We start from the raw sequence: 12,686 nt of genomic DNA, 5'->3' as shown, positions 1-12,686 counted from the left end.
GATGTGGCTTTAAGCAAGGTTTACTTATATGAGATAGATTTTTTTTAAAAAACATGGTGCTATGTTGACTTTTATAATCTAGATTACCAACAGGGAAAAAGGTTTGTGTAAGCTATATACCTCAAATGTTTTGTACTATCTCATTTCTTCATACTTTTCCATTTCATTTTGCTTTCCCATTTCAACTACCGAAAAACTGAATTTTTATGTATTAAGCCCAACATTTTGAACTTTGGGACCTAATAATTATTTGCTACCAATCTTTTGGAATTTATTAACTTGATTTCATACATTTCCGCAGTGTTTTTTGAGGAGGATTTGTTATTGATATTCAATAGCCTTACCATTGCTGAATCCCCCACTATCAGCATCCCAGGGGATACCATTGACCAGAATCTGAATTGAATCAACCATCTAATACTGTGGTACAGGAGCAGCCTGGAAATTTTGTGGCTGGTAACTCACCTCGTGACTCCAGAACTCCCTTCCTAACAGCACTATGGATATCTGCGCCACATGGACCACAGCAGTCCGCAAAGGCGGCTTAACAGCACTTTTCCGAGGGCAATTAGGGACGGGCAATTTATTTTTGTTCCCATGAAAACCTTTTTTTTTTAAGAGAGAAAACTAGTTGGTTAAAATTACGTGACTGAAAAATCTCATCTGTTATATATTGATTCCTAATAAAAGGTGACCACTGTAGCCGTTACTCATTATTCCCTGATCATTCGGCATTTAAACAAACTCTTTATTTTTAAGCATATATAGTGTTATTGTTTCCATTCTTTTTAGAATTGTCCAAGTGCTCCATGAGTAAAACCACAAGAAACCAGCTACTGCAAAACAAACCAGTTATTTTTTGATTGTTTTCAACCTTTTCAGTGTTGACAGTATTGCATTTAGTGCCCATTTCTTGTTGCCCTGAGCCAGTAAGTCATTTCTTTGAAGCAGTGCACTTTGGTATAGCACAGACGATGGTGTTAGAGTTTCAGACGTTGATGATGGAAACTCTGCTGTAGTGGTACAATTTGAAGTCATGGGGAGAGAGAGGGCTGAAGTTGGTCTAGTTCAAATTGGTCAATATCCAGCACTGTGACTTGTCAGTCCAATCCTTTTATGCTGTCCCAGTCCTGCAGTAGACTGCCATGGGCAGCTTCATTGGCAGGATTGTTGTGAATTGAGATTTACACCACTGAATCATCAGGTTTCAGCAATATCACCAACCCGGGTTGAAAACCCTACAAACTTCTCCTTTGTCGTTTAAGCTAATTTTTTTTAAAAGACCCACGTCATCTCCCCTCATGCCTCATCATTTGGCTCAGTGTAAATGGTTTTCTCATAGCTTCATGAAATGCTGTGGAACCTTTCTCTGCACTTGCAAGATGATAAGTGCAAGTTGAATACAAATTGGAGTTTTGTGGAATAATTTTGCGCTTTTAAAAACTTAATTAAATCTTGAAACCTAATGATTCATACCGACCAATGCATCCTAAGTATCCTCCTCTTGTGTTTCCCATGTATCAAATTATTGGGGTGAATCGACGGCTGGTTCGGGATGTGGAGCGACCCCAACAGCGGCGATTCATTTCCCGTGCTAGCTAAAGTTCTACATGAAGACACCCCCCCCCCCCCCCTTTCACAACCTTGCCCCTTGCCTGAGGTGACCATCAGGTTAAATCATTGACTCTATCTACACCTCCTGCTGCCTTGGGAAAGCAGACAGCATAGTCAAAGACCCTTCCCACCCGGGGTATTCACTCTTCCAATTTCTTACATTGGGCAAGAGATACAATAGTCTGAGAACGCACACTAGGAGATTCAAAAGCAGCTTCTTCCCCGCTGTTACCAGATTCCTGAATGACCCTTTGTATGGACTGATCTGATCTCTTCAAACGCCTTCTCTACTGAGTAGTGCTTCACTCGATGTCTGTGTCTATGTATTTACACTATATTTTTTGCATGTATGGAATGATCTGTCTGGACTGTACGCAGAACAATACTTTTCACTGTACCTTGGTACACATGACAAAACAAATCCGATCCAATTATCAGACGGCTCTCTCTCAAAAAGGCGAGAGCAAGCCTTGGGGATTATGGCAACTTTCATTTTTCCGGTACGGTGGGTAGGGGCACCTCCTATTGAAGCTCCTAAATGGCAAATTAATGGGTGCTTCAGAATCGCATTTCACTTTTGCCGCAATAATATATAGCTGGGTAACGCAGAAGAAAGCAACCAGCCTGGCAGATTCATTGCACTGGTTGAAAGTCAACAGGAATATGGGGTTAACCTCCTTTGGAGAGTCTTGTGTACCAATCAGGGGCAACCCAAAGATCGTGACCCCCCCCCAACCACCACCCACACACACACTTCGTGCCCCCTCCTGGCCTCTCAAACCCCACCCCCCTACTGGGATCATGAAAATGTGCCCAACTAAAATACGCAAATTTACCTTAAACATGGGAGACATCCACTGTTCTTTCATAGAATTTACAGTGCAGAAGGAGGCCATTCGGCCTATCGAGTCTGCACCAGCTCTTTGAAAGAGCACCCTATCCAAGCCCACACCTCCACCCTATCCCCATAACCTAGTAACTCCACCCAACACTAAGGGCAATTTTGGCATGGCCAATCCAGCTAACCTGCATATCTTTGGACTGTGGGAGGAAACCGGAGCACCCGGAGGAAACCCACGCACACACTGGGAGAACGTGCAGACTCCACACAGACAGTGACCCAAGCCGGGAATCGAACCTGGGACCCTGGTGCTGTGAAGCAATTGTGCTAACCACCATGCTACCGTGCTGCCCCTTGAGGGCAGCACTTCCTGTCTCTGAGGAGCAGAAGTCCCACTCTTGCCCCCCCCAAACATACTGTAGTGCAACTGTATTTAAAGTCAATGAGGTGCTGACCGACTTTTCAACAAGGGATGTGTGTTCTCCCCCTGTCTGCCCCCATAAAAAAACATGCATGATATTTTTTAAGTTATTGCTGTCCTGTACGGATGCCCCACACACTTCCTCGGGAAATTCCCAGGCATGCGTTCATGCTGCCGTCTACTTCGCTCAGAGGTGTAGTCAGGCATTCAGGGCAGACTGGCCTGTTTGATTTTTTTTATCCTTTTTCCCCTCATGGCACATCACATACACATACACATGATGCCTCCTCTTGACAAGCCACACGCAATCTGGAGCTCCCCTTTTTGGAGAATCATGAAGATACAAAGTGCAAATGATTGCATAAATCTGCAAGATTTCATAAAATGCCAGTTCCCACACTATTGCATCCTAAGCTGTATTGTTCTGCCATTGCAAAATATTAAATTGAAGAGACCAAAAATGCAAATAATTTCAGTTTAGTAATTAAACTATTAAATGTTTCCATTCTTTCAAAACTAATATCTTTCTAATTTCTTGTTAATTGTAATTCTTTTAATTCCGTTATGTTTAAAATGCAACCGCATATTTTGTTTACGATTTGTTCTGATTTTCACCCACCTCTTGTCCTTCACATCCATTTCATCGCTTTCAAGCCCTTCTTGGACTTTCCACCGATTGAGCTTCCCACAGACACCTATTAACTAATTACCTTGACTCTACCTCTTTACACCACTCTCCTTGTTGAAGGACAACATTTTTTTCTCCTTGTTTCTCCGAGTTCTGTTTTACGTCCTTTGACTCAACTTTCCCCACTAAAGCATTTAAAATTTCTTCAACTGAGATTTGAGTTGGAGACTCCTAGTCACAAAGGTTTTTGGCAGGAATTTGGATTTAAGGTCATGGAAGTGATCTGCATGAACTTTGTGTTTTAATTTCAGATTTGCATATGCAGCTTGTTTTTTTTTCTTTTCCGTTTTTTATTCATGCAAATAGATTCTGCTATTTGTCTCCAATCATAGTCACAGTGCAGAAGGGGGCCATTCGGCCCATCGAATCTGTGTTGTCCCTTGGAAAGAGCACCCCACCCAAACCCATGCCTCCACCCTATCCCCGTAACCCAGTAACCCCACTTAACCTTTTTTGTGAACATTAAGGGCAGTTTAGCATAGCCAATCCACCTAACCTGCACATCATTGGACTGTGGGAGGAAACCGGCGCACCCGGAGGAAACCCCGGCAGACACTGGGAGAACGAGCAGACTCCGCACAGACAGTGACCCAAGCCGGGAATCGAACCTGGGACCCTGGAGCTGTGAAGCAAATGTGCTAACATTTGTGCTACCGCGCCGTCCCCAAATGCTTTTTGTTTCTTTTGTGTTTTAATATCTCTGCTCTATTTCACTGATCCTTTTATATCATACTAGATTTATGTTGAGCAAATTGCAGGATATTTACATTAACAACCTCACTGTGATTCTCTTCCCTACATCACGTACCTGATGCACGTTTTGTTTTTCGTTACAGGTACCGATAGACCTGTTGGCTATTTTTATTTCCAATTTCAGATTGAGTTTTTTCCTTTTAATGATTTTGCATCTTGTTCACTGCCTCAACATAGGAAATTTGACACGCCCCCTGCTGTGTTATGTTCATGTATTGCTCTTCAGCTTGTACCAATAACGATTGCTGAATATTTCCAGGTTTTCTGCTAGTGCTGTCCTCAGCCACGTGATGCGTGACCTGAGCTGACTTGTCCTCTTATTGTTCCATTTCCCCCTCATTTCCACCTATCCCCTACAAGAATCATTTTCTTCACTCCTCCTACCTTTTCATGTAGTTCTGTCTGCCATCAAGAATTTGCCATGTGAGGAACTTTGGGTCAGTGCACATTATCCCTGAGTTATAGTGATTCAGTATAAAATCTACTTGCTTCATTGAGATTTTTTTTCAATGGTTTAGGTCACCTAAGTAGCCCATTTTAAATATAGATTTTGTACATTAGGTCATTAAAAGGGAAAGCAACTGAGTTTAGCAATGTTGCCTTTCAATGAGATTCATTATTGTAATGTAAATGTGGAGCATAATAAAAATGTGGAGCATAATAAATGTGTACATTTTGCTACTGTGAACAGTCAATTAAATTGATGCCAATTAAGCTATGGTTTTAGCTGCAGCCGTGTAATAGATTGATCTGTTTGTTAGTAGCAATGAACGTGGGAAAGCTTACTAAATAATTCTAAAAATATTTCTCCTGCTATTGTTTAAGACCTCGTGATAGGTCCCTGGGCAGAGGTTTTGCAGCTCTGAAGCCTGTGGAGTATTTTTGAAGTGCAAGGTTTATATTTGTAACCATAAAACTTATATTGCACATTTCACATCAGATTAGCATTCGTGACCTAGAAACATTTTAAAGATATGATGCTGATTCTCTCCCACTGCTTCACTTGACTCTCATCAGTGGTTACTATAGTAACTGTGCACTCACTTTGCCTTTGCAGAGAGGAGCTGAAGCTGGCAGCAGCCCAGAAGTCCCAGCAGCTGGCAGCACTAAATGAGGAAAACGGCAAACTTGCAAGCGAGCTGGGCAGAAGCAAGGACGAAGTCACCAGTCATCAGAAGGTATGTGCTGAGAAAAGGTGTTTGGACCTTTCCACACCATAACTAATTCAATACTGGCACTTATAGAATTTCAAACTGAACAACACTAATGCATAAATTCATAATTTGAATAATCTAACATTTTTCTAAAACTTTAATTCATTTATCCAATATTATTTTCTATTCAGCCATTTTATTCTGCAAACCACATTTAATATGTACTCCAGTGGCATGTTTTTGTTAATGATGTAATGGCCAAGTTAGTTACATGGCTGAGCTCGTCAAAAGTCTTTGGCATTTTTTGTCTTTTGGTCATTTTGATTTGGGATATCTATAATCACAATCTGCTCAGCACCATACCCCTAGCAACATGCATTCAAAAATCTCTATTTACATTATTTAATTCTGCTTTTGTTTTGCTGTATGTTAGGCATCTGTTTACCATCAAACTTTGTGATAATAGTATTTCCATTGATGACTTAAATCTGCTTGTGATATTCCTAATTTTTTATAAGTTGTCAGGTTGAATTTTCTCTGGTTTTCATGTTTGTTCACATCAACCTACAGAGCTATGATTGGCAATGGGAAGCAATACTCTGCAAACACTAACTTGCAATTTCAAAATTCACCAACAAAAGTTTTACAGGATGAAAATAATTCATTAGTGTTGATTTGCAAAACTTAAATTAATTTCATTTAAAAATACCAAAGATTCCATTATGCAAAAAAAAACTTCCAGATCCTCAACTAAGTGAGTTATCATTGCCTTGGGTATTAGGGAAATAAAGCACAAGGTCTTTTTATGGTAATCCAAACTTATCAGGTCGTTACGGTTTTAACAATTTTCCTAAATATTTTATGGACTAGTTTATTGCACATATTTTTCTTGGACAAAATTAATTTATAACTGTTAGATCAGATGCTTATTTAAGATGGAGTTAACCTAGTTTGTAGCCATGACCCAAGAGTGGCCTTTACCTTGTGTCCGAAAGACCCTGCATCCCAAACAATGCCTTAAGCTTTGCAATGCTACTGATTTTAGACATTTAAATAATACACTGTAGTTTATTATTTAGAATTAGGCAGGCCATTGCCAGCAACAAACCAGTAAATCTGGGTGAACCAGCAAAAATCATGTTTCATTATCGAGCATCAAAAATGCTGGGTTAACAATCTTGGTGCAGAGACGGGCTTGTTTGTGGTGATTTTTTTTAAAGTTACAATTTTATAAATTAGACAGTGTATTTCTTAAATTTACATTTGATAATATCATTATTTGCCAGCCCTCAGCCCCCATTTCACAAGCAAGAATATTTTGATTTTTATTAAATTTTGTATCCTACTCATTTTATAGCCTGGCTATTGAGGCTGCCAATCAGTCTAATTATTTAGTCTTTAATCTTTGTGCAAATTCACCTATGGTTGCAATGAACTTGGATTAAAGCTATCCAAAAGTAACAAGTGAAGAAAGACGGGCAGCAAGGTGGTTCTGTAGTTAGCACTGCTGCCTCACGGCGCCGAGGACCTGGGTTCAATCCCAGCACCGGGTCACTGTCTGCTCCCTATGTCTGCGTGGATCTCATCCCCACAACCCAAAGAGATGTGCAGAGCAGGTGAATTGGCCATGCTAAATTGCCCCTTAATTGGAAAAAAAATAAGAATTAGGTACTCCAAATTTATTTTTTAAAAATAAGTGAAGAAAGAAGACTTGGTATCCTTGGACAAGGTGACAAGATTCCGAGAGATGAAAGGATCCATTGTGGCACCTTGTGTCCCGAACCTGATTGATTCTTTCTAGTTCCAGCTGAGACTTTCATTCCCTTTCACTTGTAGTAGGATTAACATTGGTAAATTATGAGTCTGTTTTTAAACAATGTATTATAACTACTTAAAACTTCATTTAACTTTATTATGCACTTGCTTTATTAATAACATTGATTGATTTACATTTTTTACAGTAGTTGTTTCAAGTAACAAATTTGCATTTTCCTGACTGTCAAACAAAAATCAACCTTCAGGGTCAATGGCATTTCAATTGACGAGAAGCCACGGCAATTTTAAGTCTGACAAGCTACCTTGTAAAGTCAGGTTAATTATATAAAGTAAAGGCAGACATTTACATAGCCCCTTTCACGTCTTCAGGATATCATCAAGTACTTTTCAGCCAATGCAGGTACTTCTGAATTCTTGCTGTTGTAGGAAATATGCAGCTTTTCTATCTTAAAATGTGTGGAATCTCTTGGCCAAGGTGCAGGTGCACGAGATGTGTTTAAGTTCATTTGTTTAAATCAGAACCAAAACTAAACTTCAAAACACAGGAAGGCCAAAGTTTGATACAAAGTAGATTTTAATTATGTAGAGTGATCAATTCAGATGGGAACTCTTGTGAAAATATATTGTCTGAATATTCTTCTCGATGAATGTGCAGTCTTGGAATCCCTACAGTGCAGGAGGAGGCCATTCGGCCCATTGAACCTGCACAGACCCTCTGAAGGAGCACCCTGCCTAACCTTATGGATACTAAGAGGCAATTTAGCATGACCAATCCACCTAACCTGCACATCTTTGGACTGTGGGAGGAAACCAGAGCACCCGGAAGAAACCCATATGGACGGGGGAGAATGTACAAACTCCACACAGACTGTCACCCGAGGTCAGAATTGAACCCAGGTCCCTAGCGCTGAGAGGCAGCAGAGCAAACCGCCACTCTTGTATTGTCACCAGATTTATTGGCGATGCAAAGTTAGGACAGCAGGTTGTGAGGAGCATGCATCAAGTATGCTAACAGGTATAGGTAGGTTACGTGAGTGAGCAATGATTTGGCAATCTCTCTCACTCCTGGTCGTTGAGCCAACCGCCCAATTCTGACCACAGTCCAAATATCCCAGCCCCATCACTCCCCGACGCAGCCCTCCTTTTCGTGGTTTACCTTTGCAACATTGCAGCTCAAAGCTGCTCTTGCTTGAAGGTGTTCTTCCTGCCCCTTGAAGATAGTAAGAAGTCTTACAACACCAGGTTAAAGTCCAACAGGTTTGTTTCAAACCTTTAACCTGGTGTTGTAAGACTTCTTACTGCGCTCACCCCAGTCCAACGCCGGCATCTCCACATCCTGCCTCATGAAGCTCATCTCTCAGGTCCCTGCTCACAGCAAGGTTTCAGGAACAAAAGGTGGCAAGCAGGGGAGTTGGAGAGTCGATATGTCAGCTAGCAGAAGGATCAATGTGTGAGAGAGGCAGCTAATTAGAAAGAGATAGCATGTTTCTCTTCTATTTTTAAATTTATTTTAAAAGTTAATTCATTTGTGAAAACAGAAATTTAGCAATACATAGTATTTCACCTTGTTGGGTATTTTTTTCCCTTGAGGAGAAAGATCCTACAGAAACTAACTTAATAGGATGATGATTCACTGTCACCTGAGATCGACTATATCTTCAGCAAGTGTAACCAATGGCAGCCCCCGACGATCGCGTGGTTCGGTTGGAGCAGCAGTTGGATGCACTTAGGAGCATGCAGAAAGCGTCATAGATAGCAGTTATAGAGATGTGGTCGCACCCAAGGTACAGGCAGACAGATGGGTGACCGCTAGAAAAGGCAGGCAGTCAGAGCAGGAATCCTCTGTGGCTGTCCCCCTTTCTAACAGGTATACTGTTTTGGATACTGTTGAGGGCGATAACCTATCCAGGGAAAACAACAGCAGCCAGAACAGTGGCACCACAACTGGCACTGTTGCTCAGCGGGGGTGGGCAAAGTGCAGGAGAGCGATAGTTATGGGGGACTCTATAGTAAGGGGCACAGATGGGCGCTTCTGTGGACGTGGACCCCAGGATGGTATGTTGCCTCCCTGGTGCCAGGGTCAAGGAGGTTCTGAACGAACATAGGACATCCTGAAGGGGGAGGTGAACAGCCAGAGGTCGTAGTACATATAGGTAATAACGACATAGGCAGGAAGAGTGATGAGGTCCTGCAGGAGAGTTCAGGGAGTTAGGTAGTAAGCTAAAAAGCAGGACCTTTAGGGCTGTATCATAGAATCGTAGAATTTACAGTGCAGAAGGAGGCCATTCGGCCCATCAAGTCCGCACCGGCCATTGGAACGAGCACCCTACTCAAACTCGTACAATCACTATTCCCTTAACCCAGTAACCCCACCTAACCTTTTTAGACACTAAGGGACAATTTAGCACAGCCAATCCACCTAACCTGCACATCTTTGGACTCTGGAATCTTTGGACTTTGGAATCTCAGGATTACTCCCTGTGCCATGTTTAAGTGAGGCTAGAACTAGGAGGATAGTGCAGCTAAACACATGACTAAACTGGTGGGTGTAGGAGGGAGGGTTTCAGATTTCCGGACCATCTTCCGGGGCAGGTTAGAAGAAGGATAGGTTACATCAAAACTGGAGGGGCACTGATATCCTGGCTGGGAGGTTTGCTAAATTCACTCGGGAGGATTTAAACCAGTATGGTGGGGGTGGGGTGGGGGGGGGGGGGGGGGGGGGGGAACCAGAATGTGAGCTTCGAAGGTGTAAGAACTGAAAGGGAAATAGAGACCCAAAATAACCCTGCGACAGAGTTTTTAAAAAGTGACAAGTGTGAAAAGGGAGGTGGTCAATGCAAGATTGAGGGTGCTTTACCTAGGGGCTGGTTTAGCTCACTGGACTAAATCGCTGGCTTTTAAAGCAGATCAAGCAGGCCAGAAGCACGGTTCAATTCCCATACCAGCCTCCCCGGACAGGCGCCGGAATGTGGCGACTAGGGGCTTTTCACAGTAACTTCATTGAAGCCTACTCGTGACAATAAGCGATTTTCATTTCATAAATGCGCGCAGTATACCGAACCAGATAAATGAGCTTGCTATGCACATTGAAATTGGCCGGTACGATATTGTGGACTTCACAGAGACGTGACTGCAAGGGGATCAGGGCTGGGATCTAAATGTCCAAGGATATGTGACCTATCGAAAGGACAGGCAGATGGGCAAAGAGGGCGGGGTTGCATTGTTAGTAAGGAATGAAGTTAAATCGATAGCAAGGAGCGATATAGAATCAGAAGGCATAGAATCTCTGTGAGTTGAAGAATCGCAAAGGTAAAAAGACCCTGATGGGAGTTATGTACAGGCCCCCGAGCAGTAGTCAGAAGGGGGGGCAGAAGATTGGATTGGATTGGATTGGATTTGTTTATTGCCACGTGTACTGAGGTACAATGAAAAGTATTTGGGAAGAAAAGGGAATAAAAGAAAATACATAATAGGGCAACATAAGATATACAATGTAACTACATAAGCACTGGCATCGGATGAAACATACAGGGTGTAGTGTTAATGAAGTAAGTCCATAAGAGGGTCATTTAGGAGTCTGGTGAAATCAGGAGATAGAATAGGCATGTAAAAAAGGCAATATTACAATAATCATGGGGGACTTCAATATGCAGGTGGACTTGGAAAATCAGGTTGGTAGTGGATCCCAAGAGAAGGAATTTCTGGATGTTTTTTTGGAGCAGCTTGTGACAGGGCCTACTAGGGAACAGAGAATTCTGGATTTGATGATTTGTAATGAGGCAGACTTGATTAGGGAACTTAAGGTGAAGGAATCCGTGGGGAGCAGTGACCACAATATGATAGCAGTTTGAGAGGGAGAAGCTGCAATCAGATGTAATGGTATTACAATTAAATAAGGGTAACTACAAAGGCATGAGGGAGGAGCTGGCCAGAGTTGATTGAAAAATGAGCCTAAACCGTGGAACAGCAATGGCAAGGGTTTTGGGGGTTATTCGGGAGGCACAACAGAAATTCATACCAAGGAGGAGGAAGCATGCTAAGGGCAGGACAAGGCACCCATGGCTGACGAGGGAAGTCAAGGACAGCATAAAGGCTGAAGAAAAAGCATACAAAGTGGCAAGGATTAGTGGGAAGCCAGAGGTTTGGGAAGCTCTTTAAAAGCAAGCAGAGGACCACTAAAAATGCAATAAGGGGGGAGAAGATGAAGTATGAGTGCAAGCTAGCTCGTAATATAAAGGACGATGGGAAGAGTTTTTTTTCAACATATAAAAAATAAGAGGCAAAAATAGACATTGGACCACTGGAAAATGTGGCTGGGGATGTAATAAAGAACAAAGAAAATTACAGCACAGGAACATGCCCTTCGGCCCTCCCAGCCTGCGCCGATCCAGATCCTTTATCTAAACCTGTCTCCTATTTTCCAAGGTCTACTTCCCTCTGTTCCCGCCCGTTCATATACCTGTCCAGATGCATCTTAAATGATGTTATCGTACCCGCCTCTACCACCTCCGCTGGTAAAGCGTTCCAGGCACCCACCACCCTCTGCGTAAAAAACTTTCCACGCACATCTCCCTTAAACTTTCCCCCTCTCACCTTGAAATCATGACCCCTTGTAATTGACACCGCCACTCTTGGAAAAAGCTTGTTGCTATCCACCCTGTCCATACCCCTCATAATTTTGTAGACCTCAATCAGGTCCCCCCCTCAACCTCCGTCTTTCCAACGAAAACAATCCTAATCTACTCAACCTTCCTTCATAGCTAGCACCCTCCATACCAGGCAACATCCTGGTGAACCTCCTCTGCACCCTCTCCGAAGCATCCACATCCTTCTGGTAATGTGGTGACCAGAACTGCACGCAGTATTCCAAATGTGGCCGAACCAAAGTCCTATACAACTGTAACATGACCTGCCAACTCTTGTACTCAATACCCCATCCGATGAAGGCAAGCATGCTGTATGCCTTCTTGACCACTCTATCCACCTGCGTTGCCACCTTCAGGGTACAATGGACCTGAACTCCCAGATCTCTCTCTACATCAATTTTCCCCAAGACCCTCCATTGACCATATAGTCCGCTCTTGAATTTGAACTTCCAAAATGCATCACCTCGCATTTGCCTGGATTGAACTCCATCTGCCATTTCTCTGCCCAACTCTCCAATCTGTCTATATTTTGTTGTATTCTCTGACAGTCCTCCTCGCTATCTGCAACTCCACCAATCTTAGTATCATCTGCAAACTTGGTAATCAGACCACCTATACCTTCCTCCAGGTTATTTATGTAGATCACAAACAACAGTGGTCTGAGCACGGATCCCTGTTGAACACCACTAGTCACCCTTCTCCATTTTGAGACACTCCCTTCCACCACTACTCTGTCTCCTGTTGCCCAGCCAATTCTTTATCCATCCATCTAGCTAGTACACCCTGAACCCCA

The 12,686-nt window shown here is 42.6% G+C and overlaps 1 protein-coding gene across 11 annotated transcripts in view; it reads left to right on the top strand.

Moving 5' to 3' along the window:
• Positions 1 to 12,686, top strand: part of clip1a (CAP-GLY domain containing linker protein 1a) — a 267,258-nt gene that overhangs the window by 210,857 nt on the left and 43,715 nt on the right. For all 11 annotated transcript variants that reach the window (XM_038789942.1, XM_038789934.1, XM_038789958.1 and 8 more), the window contains one exon: positions 5,375 to 5,495. In XM_038789942.1, coding sequence (XP_038645870.1) covers positions 5,375 to 5,495 — 121 coding nt within the window. Of the gene's footprint in view, positions 1 to 5,374; positions 5,496 to 12,686 lie in introns of those variants that run through there.

Source organism: Scyliorhinus canicula, chromosome 1 (assembly GCF_902713615.1).
Source record: "Scyliorhinus canicula chromosome 1, sScyCan1.1, whole genome shotgun sequence".
NCBI classification, from domain to species: domain Eukaryota; kingdom Metazoa; phylum Chordata; class Chondrichthyes; order Carcharhiniformes; family Scyliorhinidae; genus Scyliorhinus; species Scyliorhinus canicula.
Note: the sequence above shows the minus strand (reverse complement) of the source record. Positions and strands in the feature narration are given on the sequence as shown.